Raw genomic sequence first — 27,910 nt, 5'->3', positions numbered from 1 at the left:
AGCTGGCTCGGACTCTCTGGTCAGTCACAAGATTTTATTATTCCTTTCTATTCCTTTCAAGCCTTCTGATGAAATCCTTTCTTCTATTCTTTTAGCATAGTTATAATATATCATTTTCTTTTAATATAATATATATCATAAAATAATAAGTCAGCTTTCTGAAACATGGAGTCAGATCCTCATCTCTTCCCTCATCCTGGGACCTCTGCAAACACCTCCACAAAGGATCTTGGAAATCCTCTCATTCCAGGCTGGATGGAGCTCTGAGCAAACTGGGACAGTGGGAGGTGTTCCTGCCCATGGCAGGGGGTGGGACCAGGTGATTTTTAAGGTCCCTTCCAACCCAAACCATTCTGTGATCTATGTAGTCTGGCAGGGCTCCACTGTGGAAAATCTAAGGAAAAAGTTTGGAAAAGTAGAACTGCCAGAAAAACGCTTTTTGTTACAGTGGCTCGTGTTGATGGGCTCTCTTGAGTGTCCTTCAGGCATCAGTGCCCAGCTCTTCTGGACAGGGGAAATCCTGCTTTTCCACCAGCAAAACCTGCTCTGTGTGGTGTGCCCAAGAAGCCCCAAGAGATTTGCACAAAGGCATCAAATAAAGGAGTAAGAGGGAGGCAGAATTCAAGAATGGGCAAGATTGAATTGCTCAGCCTGCACAAACTGAGAGTGACATTGTGACGATGGATGATCTCTAAGGTCCATTCCTCCCCAAAGCCCTCTGTGACTCCCTGATTCCATAAGGAGCCTGATTCCATCAATGGCCCTCCATTGGGATGATGGCAGGAATCACTCAGGGAAATAAAACAGGCATCATGGTTCATTTTGTCTCTTAGATTTCGGATGAGGTTCTGGGAGTCAACTGCATGGATGTAAACATGGCTGATGGCTTTGACAAGAAATGGACACAGTTCATATGAGCCCAGGAACCTCCTAAGGCACCTACACTCTTCACCTCCCCTGGATTTCAGTGGCAGCTGGGCTGCCCATATATCTCTCAAAAATTGGGCATTATTGTCTTTGATAAAGTTCCAGTTATCACAGCTTCAGTCAAGGGTGAATTTCCAGTGACCCCATGGATGGGTTCTCAGCTCTCAGTGAGTTCATTTCCTTTCAGCCAAGCAGCACAACAATAAGTACTAACAACAGGCTAGGATGTTTTGTATTTCTCCTGACAAAGGCAATCACTTGCAATATTTACCAAGAAATAATTAGAGCTGCTGGTTTTGTGGTTGCCTTGTTTTCTGCCTCCCTGCCCTTTTATGCAAAGCTCTTTGCTGCAGAGGACACAGCTTGTGCTGATGCAACTTTGGGGCAAGCACCTGCTCTTTAACCTTTTGAACCAGAGCTGGGGAGAACTGATGCAATAATAGTCAGAAGAATGAAACTGTGCTCTGGGAATCAGCATCATCAGGCAGGTGAGAGTGTGAAAGGTGTGCAGGGTGATGTTGTCATGTTTGAAAGCACATCCCCACCTCTGAGCCAGAACACACAGCCAGAATACCCAAAATCCTTATTTAACAGGGGTGCCCCATCCCTGGAAGTATCCAAGGCCAGGACAGGGACCACCTCTGAGCCAGAACACACAGCCAGAGTACCCTAAACCCCTCTTTAATGGGGGTGCCCCATCCCTGGCGGTGCCCAAGGCCAGGACAGGGCTTGGAGCAGCCTGGGACAATGGAGATGTCTCTGCCCAGGCAGGGGTGGGACAGGATGAGCTTTAAGGTCCCTTCTAACCCAAACCACTCTGGAATTCTGTGATTATAGGACCTTCCCATCAGATTCCAGCTCACCCTGTGGGTTTGCAGCGCTGTGCCCATGGGCTGAGCAGATTTATCTCAGAAACTGGTTTAACCTGGATTGCACTCATTTGCACAAATCCCGTTTTTTCTCACTGACATTCACTGATCTCTTTTCCTTTTGCAGCCATCACACCTGGTTGTCCTTACATGAGTTTAGCACAGGTGTTTCTCTGTTTGAAGAGCTGACTTGAAGTCCAGGAGTGAGTGTAAAAGCCTAAGAGCTTGCTGAGAACTGGGTCCTCCTCATGGCACCACACAGGGTGGCATCCCACAAGCTACACCTCCATTATCCCCTGGAATATCATCTACCCCAGTGAGGGATGTACCTGCTGAGTCATGAGCAGGAGCTGCTGACTGCCTGCTCTAGAGTCACTGCTGGACATTGGGAATTGGGATTTTCCTGCATTTCAGAGCTATCACATTGTTGAGGAGGGCTGGGGATTACTTTGGTAGGGGATCTCCATGTGTTGCTTCCCAAAGAGTGGATTTACTGCTCTGCACTTGCTGCCTTAAGGGGTCAAATGAACTTTCACAGGCAAGAATTTGTAAATCTTTCCTTTATTGTAAAGATTAATTTCCAGAACTAGAATCTCTGCTGCTCACGGCTGTCCAGAAGTTCTGCATCCACCAAGAAGGTGAGGACCCACCTCATCCAGCCTACCAGGTCTGACCAAGTGAGACCATTTTCTCATTTGTCTCTGGTTTAAACAGGTTGTGCCTGTTCCCATGGTGATAAGGGATGCTGTGAAAAACATTGCTTTGCAAATCTATAGAAGCCTTTGTAGTGCTGTGCTCCAGTGATTTTATCAAAGATAGTGGTAATGATAGGAAAATGCTACAACTCTGCCATGTCAGGGGTGTAAAGAACAACTGGATTAAAATTTAAAAGTTCTGCCTTTTATCTGGGAGGCCACGAGCCCAAATGAGAAGCAACTGGAGAATTGCACTCAGTGAATGCCTGGTTTTTCTGTTCTGATATTCTTCCCAAGTAATTTCTTGTGGCTCTCCACTGAAGGCAAGGTGCTGAGCTGGCTGGACCATTGGTAAGAGCTCTTTGCCCTCTCTGATGTCCTTGTAATATCAAATTGGGATCAGCCAAGACAAACAACCCAGGATTTGTTTTCCTGTTAAATAAATTAACTGGCTTGAATGGATGAGCTTCAAAAGGGGACACACATCCAGCTGGGAAGATTGTCAGAAAAACTCAGGTGTCTTTTGACTTGGACTGGCCAGAAAGTCAGGAGTCATCCCACAGAAAACATGCAGGGTCCTTTAGCACTGGAATAGAGTAGGAATGTTTCCAAATAAATCTCACTTGAGCTCTGTGCAAAGCCAGGGTGATTGTCCCAGGCCAGGAGAGGATAGAAATGAGCAGGAATTCCCTGTCTGCAGATAAACCTGGGATTACTGACACCCTCTGTGGGCACATCCCAACCTCTGCATTCAGCTGCTTCGGTGACACTGCTGCCTTTCTGCCCAGAACTTGCACCCTGCATCAGAAATTTATTTCTGACACATTTCTGTGAAATTCTTCAATGAAAATCTCACCCAAATATCTCCAGACCTCCACAGATAAGGGTAATCATAGAATTCTAGAATATCTTGAGCTGGAAGGGATCCATAGGATTGAGTCCAACTCCCTGCTCCTCCCAGCAGTGCCCAACATGAACTCCTATGACCAAGAGGATCACCCAAAGGTTCCTTTCCCCTTGGGCAGGGTCAGTGCTGTGGGGAGCCTATTCCAGTGATCAGCCACCCTCTCAGGGAAGAGCCTTCCCATAATGTCCTCTCTGAACTTCCCCCGATGCAGCTCCAGGACCAGCAGCTCCTGCCCTGCTCCTGCTGTGAGGGAGCTCTGGACTGCCATGAGGTCCCTTCCTCAACCACCTCTTCTCCAGCCTGAACAAACCAAATCTCCTCAGATGTTCCTCATAAGTGCTGCTGCCCTTGGTGCCTTTTTCACCACTCTGGACACACCCTCAGAGTCCAATGTCCTTTTCCTGCTGAGGTGCCCAAAACTGCTTCCAGCACTCGAGGTGCAGGACAGGGCAGGTCCATCTGCTCCCTCCCTCCCTTCCCTGGATGTGATGCTGGGCTTGGGGCATCCCAGGGCACAGTGGGGCTGCCCAAAGGCCACCTGTGGACGCAGAGCTCTGGAGGTGGCTCCCTGTTGGGAAGCAGCAGAGCTTTCAGTGCACAACAGGAAGGCAGAGCTCGGGGCGACTCCCTGAGCCCAACTGCAGCTGCACGGAGTATAAAATGAAAGAGAATTTGCATATCTCCCCATTTCACAGAGCCTGGGGCGGGGGATCGCGGTGTCTGTGCACCTTGTGACATCAGAAACCTCGGCTGCAGCGCAGGACCTCGGTGGAGAAATCCCTGAGCAAGAACATGAAGCTCCTTCCCCTGCTCACAGCTGCGTCCTGCCTCACGCCCCCGGGGCCCTCTCTCTTTGTACGGCAAGTGATGAAGTTTTTTTTCCAGATCACATGAGCCAGGATGAAGGGGGAAAATCCTGCCAGGAGCAGAGATGGGCTGCAACTTGAACCTGACCGAGGGGAGACACACAGCAGTGCCTGGAGAGCTATATAAGAACGTGCCAGGAACAGGAGCAAACACTTTCTCAGGTGAAGGACTCGCATGAATCAGCCATGAATGTGAATGAAGACACTGATTCCAGGAGGCTTGGAGCCACTAACAAAGTCTGTTTGTATTTCATCATCGCCACCCTGGGTGTGTTGCTCGTCTTTGCCTTGGCCACCATCATGGTCCTGGTTGTCCAGAGGACGGTAAGAGATTGATTCCCTTCTCTTCCCTTCTCTTCCCTTCTCTTCCCTTCTCTTCCCTTCCCTTCCCCATTCTGTGGACAGAAGAACAGCTCCTACCTCTGTTATAAATGCACACACACATGAATTAGGGGAAAGATGAAACAAGGATAAAAGAACTTCAGGACAAGAGGACCTTTCTCCATAGCCAACATTTATTCTTGGCACACAGTTCCTACTCTGTCAATGGAAAGAGAAAGGTCCTGACCCAAGGTGCCAAGCAGCCTCTGTCCCACCTGGTTTGGTGTGTGTCTCCTGCTGGTTCTTGGAGAGCAACCAGTGTTTGAGAAGGTCTGTTCTGGTTCTCTGGAATGGATTGCAGCAGGGGACATGGCACAGCTCTGTGGCACCCTGTGGTGCTGCCTGCTGATGTGGTGAGGCAGAGCTGTCCCAAAGCACCCAGAGCAGTGCTGGGGGCCAGGAGCTCCCTTGTGCCCCCTGTCCCTTCAGTCCTGCCTTGGGTGTGATTTTTAATGCATAGCCAGAGCTGTAGAAAGGATATCAGTGACATAAGGTCACACACAAACAACTCTTCCTCTACCAACAGTCACTTTAACTTCTTAAAATAAAATAGTGCTTTCAAATGGATCTGGGGTTGATGGGGAACCAGTGACTGCCAGAGCAGAGATAGATGGCTGTGAGAATAAAAAGCAAATTTCTGACCTTGTAGTGGCATTACCATCAACTTCACCAAGGTAAAATGCCAAGTTAGGAGTTTCATAGTCTCTGAAACCTTATTGCAAAAATCCACGTGCTGAGGTACCCCCATTACTGTTCACAGAGGGAAAGCTCCAGCACAGAGCTGCTGGAGGAACTGGCTATGGAAAACAAAATATGATCCTTTGACTCAATATTTTCTCTTGCTAAATTTACCCTGTGCAATTTGTGTGCCCGTGTATGCACATTACCCAGAAATTAAACCAGGAAGGCTTGACTGATCCTCCTTCAAGAGAGGAATCATTTACCTGTAATCAGTGTTCTCCCAAAAGAGAAGCACTTTGAGGACAGTTAACATGAGACATGGGGCTTTTTAAGTGAGAAATAGGGGCCTATCAGGGGAGATCTTTCAAATAACAGTCTAGGTAATTACAGACTTGCCACAGCTTTGCCGTATAATGAGGTTTTCATTTGTACTGATTATGGAAGCAAGCATTAAATCACCTCTCCATCAGGATAAAGCAGTTACAGGAGTTGCCAGAGGAACGAGATTGCTGAAAGAGCCAAGGTTTTGACTTAAAAGAGTAATGACACCATTGCAGCTGCTTTGAAAACAAGCTTGGCTGAAGGAGGAAATACGAAGCTGAGGGCTGTGAGGAACAAATAAAATCAAGCAGCAGTTTTACACTCTGAGGAGAATTTGGCAGTGAAACCCAGATTGTGTTTTGCTCTCAGGGAGCTCAGAAGCAGAACAGCCATCCCCCACCTGTGCCTGGTCCTGAACTCCCAGAGCAGAGAAGAAGGGTTGGTTCTGTGGGACAGGTTCCACAGGGAACTGCAGGCTTGCTCCAAAAGCACCTCAGCTCTTGCCTGCTCTGTCAGAGGGAGGCTGGGCTCAGGATCCTTGGGGAATCTGAGCGTCTCCAGCCCTGACTGCCAGCACCTGAGGGGCTGGGGAGGCCCTGGGGCCCTGAGCTGCTGTAGGGACCAGAGGACACCAGCTGACTTCATCATTTTCTTTATAACTCTGACAAAAGGACCAACAGCCCTGAGCTGCTGTAGGGATCAGAGCAGCACCAGCTGACCTCATTATTTTCTTTGTAACTCTGACAAAAGGACCAACATTTTGTGTCATCACCTCCTTGGGGCAATGAGGTTTTCCCTCCAGATGTTGCCAGCTGGATTGTGTGTGTGAGTTCAGGGGTAACTTCACACCCCTGCTCATGCTTTTTTCCTCCTCACCCTTTTATTTCCCTCTGTTCCAAGGGGTGTTTGGGGGTCACAATGCAGGGGTGGGACCCTTGGGTGCCACAGCATTAAGAATCTTGTGGTGACAAGATCACGCTGTCCCTGGCCCCATCACAGGCTGCCTTCTGATGAATTCATAATTGCCTAATTTAAGTTGAAGGAAGACAGACTGGAAAAGGAAAATCAAACTCTGCAGAAACCAGGCACTTGCAACCCCCACAATCTGAGTGTCCAAAGAAGGGAAACACAACATGAAAGGCTGCATGAAAAAGGCAACTATGATTCAAAGCTGCTTCTCTGAATCCTACAGCACGTCTAACAGAGATTATCACACCTCCCCACTTTCCAGCACCCCAAGAAATTTCCTTTACGCCTTGTTTTTCAGAAGGGTGGCACAGCACGTTAGTGCCATAGCTGGGAAGGGTCAATTTTAGAGCTAAACTCTGTTTTTTTGGAACTATTTGCAGTGCTGAAGTCAGTTCATTCCTTCAGCTTTCATCTGCAGAACCACTTGGCTTCAGGCCATTGTTGATCTTTCACAAGTGACTCAATTTTCCTCTGGAATGAGCACAGTCTCTGTAAAGTGGTCTGGAGCCATCATTTTTCTTCTTAACGCTGTTTATAAGTGTGTTAAACCCTGCACCCTTGTGCCTGCTGCATCCTCTGCTGGATATATGTGTATATACCCACCTCTGGAGATATTTGTGTGTATAGACAGAGAGATGGCAAACCAGTGACAGAGAATGGGCCAGGAAGGGCTGGAAAATGTCATTTTAAGGCACACAGACCCTCACAAGTCTGGTGCTGTACAGAAAGGTTCATCAGACACCTGGGTCTCCCATTAACAAATTGTGTGGATGTCCAGAGTCCATGATCTGGGTTAGTCCATCACTGCTCTGGATTTTGTAGACTTCATCTATTGAACCTCTAAGTCTTGTGGGAAAAACCTTTTATCAGCAGTTTGGCAAACACTAAAGGTCAGAGCAGGTTTTTCTATTTGCTGATCTGCTCTTTTAGGCTGTTAAGAACCTTTAGAAGTAGATTTGTGAATGACTCATACAGCAGCCAGAACAATTCTGCAGCATTTATTGGGTTTTATGTTTCCTAAAAACTCATTTTGGCCCTGGGTGCCCCCTCTTGTGGCAACCCTAACAGACAGGAAAATAAAATTTAAAAAATAAAATAAAATTAAAATACTGAAAATTCCTCTCAAAGCAGAATTCCCACTCATTGAGCACTACAGCAAATCCAGGGAGGCATTTTAGGAGAAAACTGCCCTGGCCCAGCTCTGGCTGTGGGTGTTCTGTGAAGTGACAGTGTCCTCCTGTCTGGAAGTGCCACTTTGGCAGCTTTGGTCAGCACAGGAAAACTGATTTTCACTGTGTTTCCTGTGAGGCTCATTATCAGATGAGGGACAGTGGGGCAGTGCTCAGCTTTCTGCTCTCTCATGTCCAGCCTCAGCCTTTGCCTCTTGGCACCTCAGGAGGAAGTGCCCCCTCCCTCTTCCCCAGCCAGAGCTGGGTCATACCAAGAATAAATCCCAGAATCATTGAAAAGCCCTCCAAGATCATCAAATCCAAGCTGTTCCCTGTAGGAGCATCAGGGGGTAGGAGAGTGGGGATGGATGGAGACGAGAGATCTCTGGAGCCAGGGCTGGAACTTGGGGTTTATTGCAAAGGGCCTGGGGGCAGGGCCCTGCTGGGAGCTGCCAGGCACAGCTCAGAGCAGGACTGAGAGAAGAGAGGGGGAGAGAGGATGAGAGGGTGAGAGAGTAAAAGGGTAAGAGAGCAAAAGCATAAGGCAGTAAAAGGGTAAGAGAGCGAGGTTCCCATTACAATACAATAAATCTTCTTCTGTGTTGAATATTCTGATTCTCACTAACCAATCCAGTACAAGATACAAATCCTACAGCATTTCCATACAGCCTATAAGAATCATTCCATTACCATCCTGTGTTACATTTTAAACCCTACAAACTCCTCTTTGGGCCCTTCTGCCAAGCTGGCAGGGTCTGCTCTGAGCCTTGGGCCTGTCTGCAAGCAGAGGGTGTTGTTCCATCAAAAGGGGATCACCTTCAGCTGGCCACAGCCATTGTTTTCCAGTTGTTCAGTAACTGAGGGATCTCAAAGCTTGCTTTCATTTCAATCTCACTTATAGTTTCCATATTCTCAAAATCTTTTGCCAGGCAATCATATTTATAAGGCTTTCCTGTTTCATCTTCCCCAACAGTTCCCCATCCCCTCTTTTCCTCAGCCCAGGGCACTCAGTGCCACCTCCAGCCCTTCCTGGGACAGGTCCAGGGATGGGCACTCCAATCCTCCCTGGGCAGCCCCTGCCAAGGCCTGACCCCCCTTTCCATGGGAAATTCCTGCTGAAATCATGGTGGTGAGAGGCTGGGCAGAAACACAGGAGAGCCCTGGGGCTTCTTTTGGAATTGAAGCATTTCCTTTGAGGGCAGGGGACCAAAGAGCTCCTGCCCACAGAGCTGTCATGAGGAGCTGCTCCTGGAGAGCCCTGGCCCATTATGGGCACTGGTCTGAGAGAATTTCCTTGGACTTTCTAGAGTAGATAAAGATTCACAGAATCCAAGCCTGGTTTGGGTTGGAAAGGACCTTAAAGCTCATCTCTTCCAGCCCTGCCATGGCAGGGACACCTCCCACTGTGCCAGGTGCTCCCAGCCCTGTCCAGCCTGGCCTTGGGCACTGCCAGGGATCCAGGGGCAGCCCCAGCTGCTCTGGGCACCCTGTGCCAGGGCCTGCCCACCCTGCCAGGGGTCAGAGGTGTCTGGTTCAATGAATATTCACTGTTGTGACCCAGAATTTAGAGTGACCCTTTATTCTACCTCAGCTTGAAAAAGCTTCTTGTAAAATGATTAAGAGAAAGGAGAAATAAATCACTTTCACTGGCACCTGATTATCACTTTCTCTAATAAAGCAAACTCAAATTATTCTGCTTGCTGAGGAAAGACTGAGCTCTTTCATCACCAGCCCCCAGATCGCTCCAGACAGGGTGAAATTTGTTGTCTTGAATTTTTTCTTAGCTGGCACTGTGGAATTTAATCTGTTTGGGCTCCTCCTGTGTGCCTCTTTGCATTCCAAATGACAGCATTACATGTGATATTCTTGCTGCTGGAAAAGAAAGAAATAATACCAGTAATATTTCAAAGGAAGTCTTAAAGGTTTGTTTCAGTATCTACTCAGTTGTCACTAAAACAAATTGCTTTGCTATGTGCTGATTTTATTTGCTGGAGCCTTCCCAGGTGAGAACACAATGCCTTTAGTCCATTTTAATTTTGGTTTTATGCTCTAAATGTAGAGCAGGCTCTGAGCCACCTGCAAGGCAAACACCTCCCTGGCTGCCTGATTGCATTGAGTGCAATCTCACTGGGGGCAGAGCCCCCTTTTTCTGTCACCTAAAATATCCTGAATTCTCCACAGAGAGCAGGAATGTTCAGATATTGCATTGAACAGCAACACTGCCCTGTGCCCTGAGTGTGTGTGAGACAACAGCCCAGGGCAGGGGCAAGGGAAGGAGCTGAGAGGTCCTGGCAGAGATTCCTGGGAGTGTTTTCAGCCCAAACCCTGCTCAGTTTAACATTTGGTGATAGGTGTTGAGATCTATGAGAGCTCCCAAGGGAGGATGTTGTGTCAGGGACAAAAAGGTTGGAAATCTCCATTTTTTTACATTTTTTCAAATTCCAACTCTGGGCTCCTGTGTTCCTGCTGCCCAGCACGTCCCTGCCCAGCTCAGGAAGGTCACCTGCAGAAATACTGGCTCAGCAGGTGACTCTGCCCTGCCTTACACAGGTGTGGGGAGAGAAAATGACCAAATTACAGATCTCCAAATTCCTGGAGAATCACAGAATCATCCAAACTGGGAGAGAGCCCAAAGATCAGTGAGTCCAACCAGTAACTTGTCACTGCCAGTCCCGTGGAGCAGCTCTGCCACCTCTGCAGGACACAGCATTTGGCAGCAGACCAAAGCATGACAGCTCTTTGCTGGGAGCAGATGCAGCTCCACACTCCACTGCTGTTCAAAACGTGGCCCCATGAAGCCAAGATCTAATTAAAAACCTTCCTAAACATTTAAGATTAGAACATTAAGTACCACAAACAGACCCAACACAGCTTTTCTCCTTGCCCAACCAGCTTCCTCCTCCCCACACCACCCATTATCCACTTCTCACACAGAAATGAGGTGTGTGTGCTGTAACACCACTATGGATGAAGCTGTTCCCACCACAGCAGTGCCCAGTTTCTCCCAGGAGATATCAGACGTTGTCTTAAAGCTGGTAGAGCTTCCCAAATTTCTCCTTCCTGCATGTCCTGGTGGGTCACTGACAGGGCTCAAGCAGCTGGGAGAGGTTTTAGGTCCTGTGGTTTAATTTTAGGTAAATGAGGAGCAGGGAGAAGGACTTGATCCTAATGGATCCCTTCCAATGTGCTAAGCTGGATCTGGCCTGATTAGCCAGCACAATTAGCCCAGGTAATTTGCACCCAGGTAAGAGGAGCTGGTTCAGCCCAGCCTGAGCAGAACCCACTCCCTGTCACTGAAATCCCTGTGGGATCACCCAGGGTGACACTGAGGGGATGTGACACACAGTGAGGAACTGTGGGAATAAATCACAGGGACTCCATTTCCTTCCTGGTGGAAAAAGCCCATTCTTTATTCACAGAACTCCTTTTTATGCAGTTTTACAGACCTCATGTGTGACTCCCATTGGCCAGGAGCTTTCTTGCCAATCGCTTTATTGGTCAGTAACAAGTTGTTATTCTCTATGGATTGGTCACTCAAACCCCTGGTGTGTACATGCAGGAAAAGTCCTTTGTGAGAGATGGTTTCATTTTTCTATCTAACAGTGTATAAACAGTTTATACAGGTGCAAGTTGTTTTTCACCCAGGAACAGTTTGTTATGCTAATGAACTGCTCACACCAGGATTGCTTTCACATGGGAGCTTGCACAGTGCTTGCTTGACTTGGAAGAAATGACAGGCCAGCCAGAGCAGCCTGATTTTATATGGCTTTTCTTTATAATTTTTCTACCTGACTGCAACAAGGAGGTCCCAGTGCTCTCCTCAGCTGTTGGGAGAACATTTTGCCCCTTGAGGGCATTGATGAGGTGCCAGGAGCTCTGGGGGTGCATGTTTGGGTGACAGGAAGGTGGCATCAGAGAATCCTGCTGCATTTCACCCCTGGAGCTGGTTTTCTGGGAATTTCTCACGTCATGATGATTGAGGAGAATTCCCTGTGCCATTTTCACCCTTGGTTTTACACCTCAGCAAGAATTAGGAGGAGAGGTGAGGTAGGACATCACTGTCATGCTCAGACCTGTTTGGGGCTTTGATGATCTTTCCCAGCACTTGGCTCTCCAGGTTATCCAGTCCCTGAAAGGGATTTTTAGGATTTGTCCTTCTGCAACAGCCCCAACAGAACCCACATCATTTTCTTACTGCACTGAGAGAATCTGGCTGTGTCAAAAATGTCGATTTTCTATGTTAGAAAAAACCCAGAAATGTTTCAAATCCACAGTTGCACACAAGATGGGTATTTCCTACTGCCAGAATAATCCATCTCTACTCTTTCCTCTCTTTCAGGAAGCTGATCCTGCCATGGAGGGCATCAAAAAACCCATCAGGACAGGTAAGACCCCTAAACAACACAGGCAATTTGTCATATCTCTAATGCAAATATTGCCCAGGGGCACAAATAAGTCAGTTGTGCACATCTTAACATTTCCAATAAAGGCTCCTCTCGGTGAAAAGCTAAAGTAATGGGGGAAAAATGAAAACAAGAAAAAAGCTTTCAAATTACTCAGTACATCCAGGAACCAGTGCATGGCTGAAGAAACAACAAATATTTCTGAATGTGCCCTGGGGTGTCTGTTCCAAAGAGCTTTTTGCCAGGAGATGTGAACATCACTCTGATTTTAAGGTCTTATTTTAAGTGCTGGCTCTTGCAAATGTGTGTAAAGTCCTCATCTTCACAAGGGAGGGGTAAAAATGTGTTTGACATATTCCAAAACAGCTCCTGGTTTGAGGGGAAAAGGGAGAAGGGGAATGGGTGGGTTGAGAATGGACAAGGAGAGACCAGAAGCAAAAGGAACAAAGCAAGGAATTGGAACAGGCAGAGTGTGAGCACAGGGAGCCTGAAATAAGAAAATCTGTCTAACAGCGACAATTTACCAAGATTTTTGCTTTGCCCTTGCGTGAATCAGGAGCACTGTCCATGTCACTGACACTGTGACACGAGCCTCTCGTGGCTCTCAGCACCAATATCTGACTCCTTGCAAATGCAACTTGGTGCCCAGTCCCAAAGGGCAGGAGATGCCATTGCCTCCCCCCCAGTGGGGAAATGAAGCCTGTGTTCATCCAGAGGTGGAGCAGAAAGGGAGATTGGAGGAACTGGGGTTGTTCAGCTGGAGCAGAGTGAGGGCAGAGCTCCCCGGGGCTGCAGCTCCTCCCGAGGGGCAGCTCCCATCTCTGCTCTGGGCCAGGGACAGGAGCCAGGGCACGGCTGGGGCTGGGCCAGGGCAGCTCAGGCTGAGCTCAGGGCAAGGTTCTTCCCCCAGAGGGTGCTGGCACTGCCCAGGCTGCCCAGGGAATGGGCACAGCCCCGAGGCTGCCAGAGCTCCAGGAGCCTTTGGGCAGCGCTGCCAGGGATGCCCAGGCTGGGGCTGCTGGGGGGGCTGGGCAGGGACAGGGGCTGGGCTGGGGATCCCTGTGGGTCCCTCCCAGCTCGGGACATTCTGTGATTCCAGGATTCCAAGTAAGAGGAGCCCAACTGCAGAGTCCCAGTCCCCACAATCACCTTTTCTGCAGCTGCATTTTTGCAGCATTTGGGCATCCCTTACTCCATTTTGGGTAATTTTGAATCTCTGACTCTCCTATGCTGGGCTTGTTTCCCAGCCCACAGCTCCCCAAGCAGTCTCTGAGTGTCCCCATGTCCTTCCTGAGAACTTCACACCCTGCCTGACCATCACTTTCTGTAAGGTGTAAAATCCCTGTAACCTGGAGGAATTTTCTTTTCCCCTTAGGCTCTCCCTAAGGCACCCTGAACACACACACTCCTTTCTCTCTAGCATGCTAAGCATCCCCTTAAATCTTAAGTCTTTCTCAAGTCTTTTTGTGCTTTATTTTGTATCTGAAGAGGTTCAGAAATAGAGCAGGATCTGGAAGTACAGAGCCTCATTAACCACAGAGGTTGTAGCTGTAGGTCAGCGCTTTTCAAAGCAAAGCAGAAGGGAAGGGGCATTCCCAGGGCACAGAGAGAGAGGTCACTGGTCCCAAAGTCCATTTATAATTACATTTCTATTATTTATATTTATAAATATTTCTAATAGGAGTATTTATATTTATCTATTTTATAATATAAATAGGAAAGTATTATATTTATGTTATTTCTATTTATAATCTAAAATAAATATTTATAGTATATATATTATAAATATTTATATATAGTATATATTATTTATAGTATAAAGAACAAACAAATATTAAATAAAATATAGATACATAACAAATAAAAATAGCAATACTTATTTATGTAATGTTATTATTATTACCTTATATAATATTGTTGATAATTTAATGTTTATATATTATCTACATATACAGTATATTTATATAAATATCATATATTTATACAAGTACTATAAAAACATAAAATTATAAATGAAATTTAAATATAATAAATATAATTTTATAAATATAATTTATTTTAAATATTAGAAATATAAGTTTCTGTTATTTATTTCTATTTATATTGAATAAATTAATGATTATTTATATTGAATAAAATCATATCTGTACATATACACATATATACCATAGATATTTTTATAGATATATATATATATGATTTTATTTCAGCTCAAGCAACTCATGCAGTTGTTTTTGCTCCTCACCAGCAGCTGGCAGGTGCCAGGTAGGAGCAGTTGCTCTCCCCAGGAACAGCCAGGATGCTGTTTCACCAGCCAGAACATTTCTGTCTTTAGGTCTATATCAATCCCAGGCAGCCTCTTGTTCTGAATTTCCAGATTCTGCTTCTCTGAATTTCCAAATTCTGTTGCTCAGTGTGAGATGATGCATTAGTGAGGGACCAAATGGGGCTGCTGGTGAGAGCCCACCCCAGGAGGAGCTGCTGAAAGTTGGTTTTAGTGCATTGAGATGCTCTCCCAGCCCATCAGTCTCTATTGGAGGGTAACAGAGCATTCAAGTGGGAGCAAATTGTCAGGGCCTTTTATTTTCCTCTTAAAATGCATAAAGCAGAGCATATTAATTATCAGCAGAGAGATGGGGAAGACTTTGAGGTGATCAAAGAATCCAATTTTATTGTGGGATACAAATGTTTATTGTAGGGAGACTAGTAATGCTTTACTACAATGATTGGGTTAAAGATCACATAAACAAACTAATACTACTCTTGCTTGCAGAAGTCTGATGTAATTTTCATTTTCTGGTAAACCCATCTGATTGAATCTTCTTGCAATCTTGATTTAATCCTCAAAGTTCTGTTTGCTCCTGCCAAGGCATTTTGTTGATCCAACGTCTTCTGCTAATAAGGTCCAAAGTACTCTCTGTTTTGTGTACCCCAAAAATTAATTAATATACCCAGTGGGTAATTTACTGAGGGTCCCTCACAGGGAGTCTGTCAGCTGCTGGCAACCAAGCAGGGATTGTGGCAACTGCTGCCAGGTCCCACCCAGAGACAGGAACAAGAGAAACATTCAGGGAAGGAACTGAGCTGAGGCTGGAGTTGCTGTGGATTTAGATTTGGATCCATTCTGCCTCCCAGGCAGCCCAGAGGGAAACTGGGTGTGGTTTGTAGCCATGAACCAGTGCTGGGGAAGATGAAACAGGAAAGCCTTATAAATATGATTGTCTGGCAAAAGATTTTGAGAATGTGGAAACTATAAGGGAGATTGAAATGAAAGCAAGCTTTGAGATCCCTCAGTTACTGAACAACTGGAAAACAATGGTGTGGCCAGCTGAAGGTGATCCCCTTTTGATGGAACAACACCCTCTGCTTGCAGACAGGCCCAAGGGTCAGAGCAGACCCTGCCAGCTTGGCAGAAGGGGCCCAAAGAGGAGTTTGTAGGTTTTAAAATGTAACACAGGATGGTAATGTAATGATTCCTATAGGCTGTATGGAAATGCTGTAGGATTTGTATCTTGTACTAGATTGGTTAGTGAGAATCAGAATATTCAACACAGAAGAAGATTTATTGTCTTGTAATGGGAACCTCGCTCTCTTACCCTTTTACTCCCTTATGCTTTTACTCTCTTACCCTTTTACTCTCTTACCCCTTTTGCTCTCTCACCCTCTCATCCTCTCTGCCCCTCTCTTCTCTCAGGCCTGCTCTGAGCTGTGCCTGGCAGCTCCCAGCAGGGCCCTGCCCCCAGGCCCTTTGCAATAAACCCCAAGTTCCAGCCCTGGCTCCAGAGATCTCTCATCTCCATCCATCCCCACCGTCCTACCCCCAACGCTCCTACAAACCAGGGCTCCTGCACTGTTAAAATGGGCAAGGGAGTGAAAAACCAGCATTGCCCAGCTGGGTGCTCAGCCTGGCTCCAGCCCTGTGCCAGTGCCAGCATCTCAGTAACGTTCTGAGGGACACAGCCCCATCCCTGGAGGTGTCCCAGGCCAGGCTGAACAGGGCTTGGAGCAACCTGGGATAGTGGGAGGTGCTCATGGATGAGCTTGAAGGTCCCTTCCAGTCCAAACCCTTCCATGATCCTGTGACACAATTCTGTGCTGGGTCCAGCTGAGGTCACTCAGGCAGAGACCTCACTGAGCAGCAGCCCAGCCCCAGCCACAACAGGGATTAATTGTGTCTTATTAAAGCAGGGAAATGCAATGATTTAATTTCAGTCTCCAATGAGATTATGTTCTATTGTTAGCTAAACACCAGTGGGAACTAAAGCAGATTTATGGGAGTTTTCCAGCCCTGACTCAGCTGTCAGGCCCCAATGGATGGGCTGTAGGAATCCACAGGCACAGGCTGAGAGGGATGCACTGTCAGCTCATTAAATGTTTGTGTGAAAAATGGGATCAGTCTCCTCCAATGCTCCGTGCCACTGTCTGTGCAGTACCTGAGCAACAGGGGGGAGGAATGAAATCCATCACCAAGTGTTTGTGAAATGTTCTTTCTGTGGAAGCATTTCTCTGCAGAAACTCATCCCCATTTCACAAATAACAAATCATCTATTAGTGTGGATCTGAGGGGTATTGTTAAGTTCATTTTTTAGAGGGAAAATGAACTCACAGACAAATTGATGACCTGGAAAGGTACAGCCCTCATCATCTCCTTGCTGGCCTCTCTGAGCCTCATTTCACTGGGAATTGTGTAATCTGGGCTGATGGCTTTTCTTGTTACTTGAGCTGCAAAGATTTGGTATCAAAATATCTTCTCATTTACGAAAGGGAAAAAAATAAAACCCTGCAGATACAAATGAACACACACACACAATTTATAGGTATTTTTCTCTGACACTCGACAAACCAGGAAAAGAAATCCAGCACCCTGCTCTCAGTTTTAATGGGAAATATGTTCCCAAATAAAAATGTGGCTCTGAGAAATTAATATAATACAGGTGACAGTCACAAACCTACTACTGTAGAGACAATTGGGCTGAAGCCAATGAGCCAAGGAGCCTTTCCACATCTGCAGCCGTGTCTCAGAGGGCACTTTGGCCTTCTGCAGCCAAATGTGATCCCAGCACTATGAGAAGCAGCTGAGGGAGCTGGGAAAAGGAGAAAAGGAGAAAAGACCTGTATCAAGAATAGAGTGACCAGCAGGACCAGGAGAGTCATTTAATGTCCCCTTCCTGGGCATTGCTGGGACACCTCAGGTGCTGCCTCCAGTCCTGGGCCCTCCAGGCAAGGGGTACCCTGAGGGGCTGGAGCCCCAGGAGAGGCTGAGGGAGCTGGGCAGGGGCTCAGCCTGGAGCAAAGGAGGCTCAGGGGGCCCTTGTGGCTCTGCACAGCTCCTGACAGGAGGGCACGGCCAGGGGGGCCGGGCTCTGCTCCAGGGAACAGGGACAGGAGCAGAGGGAACAGCCTCAGGCTGGGCCAGGGCAGCTCAGGGTGGAGATCAGCAGGAATTTCCCCATGGGAAGTGTTGTTAAACATCAAATGGGGCTGTCCAGGGAGCTTTGGAGTCCCCATCCCTGCAGGTGTCCCAGGAAGGGCTGGAGGGGGCCCTGAGTGCTCTGGGCTGGGGACAAGGTGGGGATTGGTCACAGGTTGGACTCCATGAGTGTGGAAACCTCTTCCAGCCTAAATGATCCTGATTCTAAACTGGCTGCTGTTTATTCATGGCAGCCACAAAACCAGAGTGTGTTTTCCCTCTCCTGGCTGATTCCCTAATGCACAGATCTGGCTCAGCTGAGCCCAGAGAGGCTCAGATCAACCTCCAGATGAGCCAGAGACATCCTGATCACATCCCTGCCATCCCTGCTCTGCTCCCAGGAACAGGGACAGGAGCAGAGGGAACGGCCTCAGGCTGGGCTCAGGGTGGGCATCAGCAGGAATTTCCCCATGGAAAGGGGAAATTCAGGCCTTGGCAGGGGCTGCCCAGGCAGGTTGGGAGTCCCCATCCCTGAAGGTGTCCCCAGGCAGGGCTGGAGGTGGCACTCAGAGCTCTGGGCTGGGGACAAGGTGAGGATTTGGCACAGGTTGGATTTGATGATCTTGGAAGTCTTTTCCAACCTCAACGACCCTGTGATTGTGTGATGACACTGCAGGGCATCAGACACCAGTCCCACAGCAGCAGGCTTCCTCAGAAATGGATATTTCACACTAAGCCAAAAAGGTTTGTCCCTTGTCAGCCTCAGTCCAGGCAGGTGTCTGGGTGCATAAATGCGACCCTGCCTGAAGGCAGGGCACAGCAGTTGTGTTTCTCAGGTTGGAAAACCTGGGCAAGCCTGGACTTGCAAATGCTAGAAAGAGTGCAGAGGCCTCCTGCAGGCCAGCATCGGGGAAATGCACCACACACAGCCAGGGTGGGCTGTGGGCATCACAGCTGGGCTGATGGGCATTGCTCAGAGTGCTCAGGGGGGGCTCTGCCCTCTCTCCAACACTTAAAACACAAGCTATATGTCAAGATTTATTAATATAAATGTGTGAATAAATATGTATATGTGAATAGATATAAATATATATAAATATACATGCATACATACTTATATTTATATTTATATTTATATTTATATTTATATTTATATTTATATTTATATTTATATTATATTTTGTATGTTTATGCATTTCTATATTTATATATTTATAGCTATATTTATATTTACATTTATATGTATATTTGTATTTATATTTGTATTGCAATTATATTTGTACTTATATATATTAATAACTCATGATCTTATGTGACCTTTGCTACACTGACAAGCAAGCAGAGATTTGAAGACTTTTGACCTAAAATTCCACAGGTTTGGCAGTACTCAGGTGTGCAGTGAGGAATTCATCAGAGCTTCTTCCTAAATTTGGGGGGGAAAAAAGAGATATTTCTTTCATTTCTGGTTTTGTAAGGAAATTTGGCAGCTGAGTTCAGTCCCCTTCAAGCCTGAGTGGCAGCTCTGGAGGACCAAAGGCTCTCAGTGTGTGTGACAGGCAGAGCCAGCAGCAGAGCCCAGAGCTCTGTCACAGAGCCCAGCAGGGGATGTCACCCCAGCTGCCACTTGTCACAGCATCACAGGCTGGGCCAGTCCTTTGGCTGCTGTTTGCAGGGCACTGATCTGGCAGGAGAGAGTTAAAATTAGCCACAGGGACTTCAGGGAGTGGCTGCTGAGAAATAAAATGAGGCAAATTCTGCTAACTCTGGCATGCTGACAGAGATGTGGGACATCACCTTGCCTAATTCCATAAGCACTTAAATCCACGGGGGTTACAGAGGAATCAAAAGCTGTTTGTTGCCTGCTTTTACTTCTTTACCTCACAGAATCATTCAGGGTTTTGCCCTGCTCCTGTGCCTGCTCACACTCAGCCCCCAGCCAGAGGTGATGCCACCCCCTTGGCAGTGGAATGGCACCCAGGGATGGCTGGGAGCAGGACAAGCCTCAGGAGCCCCCCTCGAGGGGCTTTCCATGCCTGGGTAGCAGCACCCTCCATGCTGACAAAGCAACTTTCAACTCATGGTTTCAGTGCCCTTTGCTGGTGCTCCTGTCAGACCCATCTCAGAGGTGGGGAAACCGAGGCAGCCAGCAGAGAGAACTTTCCCCAGCACAGCCACATCCTCTGGGGCCTGTCTGGCAGCAGCCCTTTTGTCCTCATGTCCCCGAGCCCTCCTGGCTGGACATGGTGCTGCTGTGTTTTGATGCTCTGAGAGTTCATTTTGCACCTCAGGGTGAAATTCTGGGGGTTCAGTGGATTTGCATCTTCTCTGAGATCCATTTCCCAGCCCCATCTCCCAGTCCTGTTTCCCAGCCCCATTTCCCACTCCATTTCCCACTCCCATTTCCCACTCCCATTTCCCAGTCCCATTTTAGCCCCATTTCCCAGCCCCTTTTGGCTCAGTGGGGCAAAGTTGCATGGGCCTCCTGGAAACAGCCAGGCTCTTTTCCTCAGAGCTGCACCCTCTGGATCCTACCATTAAAAGGGTCAAAAAGACAAAAATAAGTGATCTCCTGATATCTTCTTTAGGGTTTCCCCCTGAGACCCCTCCCTAACCCAGCAGATCTCCTTGAAGCAGATCTGCAGTGTCTGTGCCTCACAGCACACAGTGAAACACAAACCAGTGTGTTCTCCTTGGGCCTTAGCCCCAAATGTAGCTTTGTTTTTCCTCCTCCTCCCAGTATTTTTAAGCCTATCTAATCCCATTGACTGCAGAGGGATTAGCTCTGATTTACACCATGACTCGTGCAGAGCCAATTAGGCCATGTGAGCACATCCATCGATCAGTCCTGAAGGGAATTTCAGCCTCTCTTGACTTGAGCTGAAATGTTTCAGATAAAAGAATTAACTTGAGAAATAAAAGTAGAAAACAGTTATAAACTGCCTCAGCAGAGTGAGGACCAGACCTGTCTCTCTAAAACAATTTTTTTTCCATAATTTCCCTTCTGACTAATGCAGCTGATGTCACCCAATTTAAACACAGGCACACGAAACTTGTTGACAGCAGTAAATGTTAAATAGAGCTCTGAAAATGCACAGTGCAGCCATGTCAGAGAGGGGAGATCTTTGGAGAATCCATGGACACCCTGAGCAGCTCAGGGCAGCTCTGGGCACTTTGTGGGCAGGCTCAGCCCTTGGCTTGGCACAGCTGGCAGGGCTGCAGCCTCCAAGGGCTGCTGCTGCTGCAGCAGGGGGATTTTCAGCCTTTGGAGGGTAAACGCCCTAAATGCCACTGAGTTTCTGTAAATACTCTCCCCCTTCCTGCAGACACAGGAGTGTGAGTGGGCTCAGGGTGCTGGTTGTGTTCCCAGACTCTTGTTGTCACCACAGCTGAAGTAAGGGCCAGAAGGGTTTCTGCCCATCCTAAGCCATATCTCCACATCTCTGCAGCGCCCGTGCCCTCACTAAAACACCAGATTGACATGACTAACACCAGGAAAGCAGGTTTTGGTTTTTTCTTTGGGGATTTCCAGAATGGTGAAGGGACTTTGGTACACAACTTACTCATTCTTGGAGAGCAGTGTGCTCCTGCTCACCACAAAAGTCTTTAAACTACTGAAATCAGATAAATATCACATTTTTTTCAAGATATCCACAGTTTCTGTCTCCAGTGGAGTGTGCAAAGGGTGCAATACACATCACACCAACCCCCTCCAGCGAGGGGAAATTGGGTGTGGGACCAGCTTCTCCCTGATTTGTCCATCCTTGTTATCAAGACTCCCTTAGGAATCAGGTCATGTAGATACAGCAAGGGTCTGGAGATTTAAATCTCTTATCATTACCCCAGTTTCAGGAATCCTATGAAACTTAAGATCCTTATCCCACTCTGCATATAAATAGAGCTCTTGTTAGAATCATTGAAGCATAGAATATCCTGAGCTGGAAGGGACTGAAGGGATCATTCAGTGCCACCCCTGTCCCTGCACAGACCCCCCAACAACCCCACCCTGGTGCCCCAGTGCTGGCAGGGAGGAACAGGAGCACAGCCTGGGGTTCAATCACTGCCTGTGGGGAACAGGGGCTGCCCTTGCTGAAAAGGGATGGGAAACTCAACTGGTGCTGCATGGACTGAGGGAATCAGAGCAGCACAGAATGTCCTGAGCTGGGAGGGACTGAAGGGATCCCCCAGCCCAGCCCCTGTCCCTGCCCAGCCCCCCCAGCAGCCCCAGCCTGGGCATCCCTGGCAGCGCTGCCCAAAGGCTCCTGGAGCTCTGGCAGCCTCGGGGCCGTGCCCATTCCCTGGGCAGCCTGGGCAGTGCCAGCACCCTCTGGGGGAAGAGCCTTGCCCTGAGCTCAGCCTGAGCTGCCCTGGCCCTAGCCCCAGCCGTGCCCTGGCTCCTGTCCCTGGCCCAGAGCAGAGATGGGAGCTGCCCCTCGGGAGGAGCTGCAGCCCCGGGGAGCTCTGCCCTCACTCTGCTCAGCTGAACAACCCCAGAGCCCTCAGCTGCCCCTCACAGCCCCTCCAGACCCTTCCCCATCCCTGTGCCCCTCCTTTGGACGCTCTCACACCTTTAGACCATTTTTTTCGTTGTGACTCTCAAAAGTGCCCCCAGGGATTGAGGTGAGGCCACACCAGCACTGAGCAGAGTGGGACATGTGAGGACCATGACACACAACATCTGATGTCATGTTTTAGTAGGACTTAGTTTTGTTCATTAATTTAGTTTTGTGTTTTAGTAGGACTTAGTTTTGTGCATTAAGTGCTCCTTCAGAAACCCTTGTAGGGTTGGGGACTGTGGTATCAGTTTTATAAACAGAGTCACAGGACAACTTCAGAGTTATGTGTACCCAAAGGGAGAGGGAGTATAATTTTAAAAAGCTTTATTGAAATTTCTTCCTGCTTTATTCTTGGTGTTCAGGCTGTGGAATGGAACACAAAAATTCCCAGTTTGCCATCTGAGCTCCTGTGCACTTCCACAGCCACAGCAGCCCAGGAGATGTAAAGGAGAGCAAATGCAAGGAGAAATAACCATGCATTGGGATATGCACTGTTTTCCTGGATGAACACACTGAGGTGTCTGAGTGTCCATCCACCTCTGGACCTAGGGGACAATTCTGTGTCATGCAGAATAAAGACAGAATAATCACAGAATCATTGACTGAATCCTAGAATGGTTTGGGTTGGAAGGGACCTTAAAATTCATCTCATCCCACCCTCTGCCATGGGCAAGACACCTTCCACTGTCCCAGGCTGCTCCCAACCCTGTCCAGCCTGGCCTTGGGCACTGCCAGGATTGGATAATCAGAGCCATTCACTGAATATCCAGCATGGTGAGAGGAAGAAAAACAGAGAGGAAATGGAAGGTGGGAATATGGATGGAAAGGAGGTGAAATGCAAGGGGGAGAAGTGGGGAGCTATTGTCAATCAAAGGTGACTCTGACAAAGGGGAGAGAGAAAGATGCATCTGACTCCATCGTCAGAAGGCTAATGAATTACTTTATTATACTATACTATAAACATTCCATCTAAACTGAATCTGCCCTGCACTCACTCTTGCTCACAACTGCTCACACTGCACTCATCATCTCTGATCCTCTCCTCACTGTCCCATGACAGTCCAACACACACACCTGGCCCTGACAGGCCAAGGAACAAAACATCCTCACTGTGGGTAAACAATCTCCATATTGCATTGTGCTTTGGCACAACACAGGCACAGCAAGTGAGATAAGAATTGTGTTTTCCTTCTTCTCTGCTTGTCTCACAGCTTCTCTCTGCTCAGAGGCCATGTGAATAGCACAGGGAGCAGGGTCTGGGATGCAGGATGTGGATCACAGGGATATGGTACCAGGGATGCAGGATCTGGATCACAGGGATGCGGTGCTGAGACACCGGGATGCAGTGTCGGGATGCGGGGAATGGGACACCGGGATGCAGGAGATGGGACACCGGCATGCAGTGCCCTGATGCAGTGCCGGGATGCGGGGCCGGGACTCGGCTCCTCGGTGCGCTGCGGCCGCCTGCAGTGCCGGGCACGGCCGTGGGATGGAGCCGTCCCCGCGGCCGTGGGATGGAGCAATTCCTGTGGCCGTGGGACGGAGCAGTCCGCGAGGCAGTGGGAGGGAACAGTACCTGCATCCCGTGGGATGGAGCCATCCCAGCGTCGCGTGGGATGGAGCAGTTCCCGCATCCCGTGGGAGGGAATAGATCCCGCGGCTGTGGGATGGAGCAGTTCCCGTATCCCGTGGGATGGAGCAGCTCCCATGTCCCGAGGGATGGAGAAGCAGTTCCCGAGGGATAGAGCAGTTCCTGAGGGATGGAGCAGTTCCCGAGGGATAGAGCAGTTCCCGAGGGATGGAGCCGTTCCCGTGGGATAGAGAAGTAGTTCCCGTGTCCCAAGGGATGGAGCAGTTCCCGAGGGATGGAGCAGTTCCCGAGGGATGGGGCAGCTCCTGTATCCCGAGGGATGGAGCAGTTCCCAAGGGATGGAGCAGCTCCCAAGGGATGGAGCAGTTCCCGTGTCCCAAGGGATGGAGCAGTTCCCGAGGGATGGAGCAGCTCCTGTATCCCGAGGGATGGAGCAGTTCCCAAGGGATGGAGCAGCTCCCAAGGGATGGAGCAGTTCCTGAGGGATGGAGCAGTTCCCGTGTCCCGAGGGATGGAGCCGTCCCCCCGGGGGCAGCCCCGGTTCCTCCCGGTCCCGGCGCTTTGGATTCGGGGCATTCCCGGGGCTCAGCCGCTGCCCTGGGCTCGGACCCGCGGCGTGGGGCGGGCTCGGGGTGTGCGGGGGGAGCGGGGCCGGCTCCAGCAGCAGCTTTCAGGTCCCTGGTGCCCAGAGCAGCTGGGGCTGCCCCTGGATCCCTGGCAGTGCCCAAGGCCAGGCTGGACAGGGCTGGGATGGTGGAAAGTGTCCCTGCCATGGCAGGGTGGAACAGGATGAGCTTTAAGGTACCTTCCAGCCCAAACCACTCTAGGGTTATATGAACATCCTAAAGTCCTGGTGAAATCCACATTTTAACCATGAGGGAACAGAGCAACATTCCAAAAGCACCCAAAGAGCCATTTTCAGAACTATGTCCCGCTTAAGTGTTTAAAAGCTTTCTGTAATTGCACCACAAAAACAACTTGGTTAAATTAAGCTTACCTGCACATAAGTTCTGTTTCATAGAATCAGAGAATCCCAAACTGGTTTGGGTTGGAAGGGACCTTAAATCTCATCCCATCCCACCCCTGCCATGGCAGGGACACCTCCCACTGTCCCAGGCTGCTCCCAGCCCTGTCCAGCCTGGCCTTGGGCACTGCCAGGGATCCAGGGGCAGCCTCAGCTGCTCTGGGCACCCTGTGCCAGGGCCTGCCCACCCTCACTGTAATTCCTCCTTGTATCTATTCCAAATGCACCCTCTTTTAATTTAAAACCATCACTCCTATTTTTAAGAAGCAGGGTAAGGAATTTAATTTTTCACGGCTGAGAGCTGCAATCTGCCAGAGCTTTAGGTTGTTATAGATTTACCAGCTGAGTGACACTGCTCTGAATTCCTGGGGCAGATCAGATATCCTCAGCCAAGGATAAGAACCATGCTGGAAGTGGGGTACCAAGTGCTGGCTGCATTTTATTGTACCACAAAAATAAAAAAAAGCTCAGGAGCGATGAGTTAATCTGTTGTTTTCTTCAGGTAACACCTTTGAAGACTATTTGAGGATCCTACAGAGTGTCCCAGCAGCCAATGGAACTGCTGCCTACATGAGAGGTAGGAGGGGGGAAGAGGGTTGGGAAAAGAAATTTCAGAGCTGTCTGAAAAGCTGCAGTCATGTCATTCACACTGCGTTTACTAGCAAATAGCCTTTTTTTTCCAAAAGGGCATTTTATAGGAAAAAAATTCCTTAGCTCTCCTGGAATGTGATTGGCAAACCCCTATCTGATACTAGAAACTTTCATTTTAACTTGATAAACATAAAAGGAAATTAAGATTCACCTTTGGCACATGCACAGAGGAAGGTACACCTCCATGAATTTGGAAAGTACATGAATGTACACCTCTATGAATTCCCTTCAAATGCCAAGTGGGGAAATGATGGAGATGAACACTCATGCATTTCGCTGTCCTGGATTTCCCAAGGGCTGAGTAAATCCTTGGAATTTTTAGTGCCCCACCTCCATGTGTGAGCTCCCAGCTGTCTTTCCAGGGGTTTTCCTGGAGTTTCCTGCAGGAAACCATTGGGCAGGTGTCTCATTTTAGCAGGAAGCACTGCTGGAGGTGTCCTAGGGCTGAAGGGAGCTCGGTGGAGCTCAGAGCTAACATCCCTTTGCTCTCCCTGCAGTGTCCAGCACAGTGAACAGCTCCAAGCTGAGCCTGGCGGAGAAGGGGATCTGTGAGGGCATCGAGTGCCAGAGCCCAGAGCTGGTGATCAGGGAACAAGGCCTCTACTTGATCTTCTGCTACTTGAACTTTCACTTTCCCAACTGCTCCAAGAGCCCCATCGACCTCAAGATTGAGCTCCTGGTGAACGGCAGGGTGGACAGTCAGACGTTGTCCACGTTCTGTGCGTCAGAAACGTGCCAAGACGAGACTTTTAAGACCTTGCTCCAGCTGCACTTGACACACCTGGACAAGGAGGACAAAATATCAGTAACACTGAACCATCCTGAGTTCCTGAATGACGTTTCTCTTCCCAATGAAAACGTTCTTGGGGTCTTGATGTACAGCAAGGGAATGTGAGCAGCTCCCTGGCCTCCCACTGCTGCCCAGACCCTTCCTCTGAACACCAGCAGCCTGCTTTTACTAGGCACCACCTTGGTTTAAATTTCACACCTCACCTCATCCCTAGAGTGAACAAGGAACTTTGTGAGTGTCCCAGAAAAAAAAACACTGCAAGAGGCACAGCTGCCAGGTTCCCTGGCCTGGCTCTGGGGGGGATTGTTGGACTATCCAGCACATAACCCACCAAGGGTTCCTCAAAATAATCTGTGCAAACACTGACTAAAACCCAGCCAGATCATGGCAAGAATCCACAATACAGAGATTTTTAGGGCCATAAACTGCTGGCACATGTGCTCAGGACATGGGGAAATGTGTTTAACTCTATTTTATGGAGTAGTGTTTTAATCCAGTCTTTCCAAAAACCCAACAGTCAAAGCTTGTAGTCAAAGCTTTTCTTTACCACGGCCACACAATGACAACTCTGGAGCAGATTCATTGTACAAGAGCAGAAATGATGAAATTATTGACTCTCGGGCTGGTAGCTGAAACTCTGGGGCAGGACATAGGAGATTTGGGATTTACAGGATATTTCTGGGCTGCATTCTGCTATGGACTTTATGTCGTTTCTTTCAAGTGTCTTCCTTGTCACTATTTATCCATCTTTTCTATTTAAATATAAATCTCTTTGGGACAGACTTTGTGTAAGCAGAGTGCTCAGCCTCTGTTTTGCCCTGGGGTTCTCAGACCTTTTCACATTCAACATTAAAACAGCAACGGAGTTGCCAGTCTGGCAAATAGCAAAGTCCATCAGGATGCATTTTCCTCGAGTGCTGCCCTGCCAGTTTGGCACAGACCACACTGGGCTGGGAATCCTCCTCCAGCACCAGCACTTCCTGGAAAGCCAGGGCTCCAGACTTCCCCAAAGTCCACACTTTCCCAAAGAGTTTCAGAAGCCCTCAGCTGAGAGCTGAGATGTTTCAGCAGGCCAGAGGATGGGTGGTGTTTGAACTTCTTTGGATGCCTGGAATATTTAGAGAATTCAGGATAAAAGAAGAATCTCAGGCTCTCTTATTCCATGAATTGCAGTAACCCAGACTTTTATTTGCAATTTCATTCTTAGACTGTGGGGAGAGAAGGGACCAAGATGTTCCCAAAGCTGGTCCCAGTTCACTCCCTCCCTTTTCCCTTCATCTCTGGGAATCCAGGAAGGCCTATTCTCACCATTATTGGAGTTTTTCTCCTTGCACAACTGACATTTTTCTATGACTGCAGCTTGGCAAACTCTCCACAGCAAACATTTAGTCATAGATTGAGTTTCTGGCTCCAGAAGCCTGGTGCTTTATCACCCAAGCTCAGTGGATGCTGGTGACTGATGGAGCTCAGTTTGTGTGAGCACACTCCAAATATTCCTCAGAGCAGAAATTTGTTTCTTGTTTTACATCACCAGAAACTGATGGTGCATATCAATGAGGTTTTGTCTCATCCATCCAGGTGACTTCAAATTACACCAGACACTTTCTAAAGGTCAGGAGCTGATATGATTCACTGGTAGAGATACCCACTTTCTGTTTTGATAAACATTGATGCAACCAAAATTTCCTTTTGCTGTTAATGAC

At 48.3% G+C, this 27,910-nt stretch overlaps 1 protein-coding gene across 1 annotated transcript; it reads left to right on the top strand.

The window, feature by feature from the left end:
* The first annotated feature begins 3,463 nt into the window (after positions 1–3,463).
* On the top strand, positions 3,464–26,312 carry LOC118693553 (tumor necrosis factor ligand superfamily member 8-like). The gene is made up of 6 exons (XM_036394217.1): positions 3,464–3,517; positions 4,140–4,253; positions 4,370–4,588; positions 12,125–12,170; positions 25,269–25,343; positions 25,915–26,312. The coding sequence occupies exons 1-6, from the start codon at positions 3,464–3,466 to the stop codon at positions 26,310–26,312; spliced, it is 906 nt and encodes a 301-aa protein (XP_036250110.1).
* Positions 26,313–27,910: the final 1,598 nt, after the last annotated feature.

This window comes from Molothrus ater, chromosome 20, assembly GCF_012460135.2.
Source record: "Molothrus ater isolate BHLD 08-10-18 breed brown headed cowbird chromosome 20, BPBGC_Mater_1.1, whole genome shotgun sequence".
Lineage (NCBI taxonomy): Eukaryota > Metazoa > Chordata > Aves > Passeriformes > Icteridae > Molothrus > Molothrus ater.
The sequence above is the reverse complement of the archived record's forward strand: the minus strand, read 5'-3'. Positions and strand labels throughout refer to the sequence as shown.

Excerpts from the sequence above, each read along its gene's own strand:
- LOC118693553 (XM_036394217.1), top strand. The coding sequence starts at position 3,464 with ATGAACTCCTATGACCAAGAGGATCACCCAAAGGTTCCTTTCCCCTTG. Across the intron at positions 4,589-12,124 it reads TCCTGGTTGTCCAGAGGACG|GAAGCTGATCCTGCCATGGA; the intron begins GTAAGAGATTGA and ends CCTCTCTTTCAG. Across the intron at positions 12,171-25,268 it reads CAAAAAACCCATCAGGACAG|GTAACACCTTTGAAGACTAT; the intron begins GTAAGACCCCTA and ends TGTTTTCTTCAG.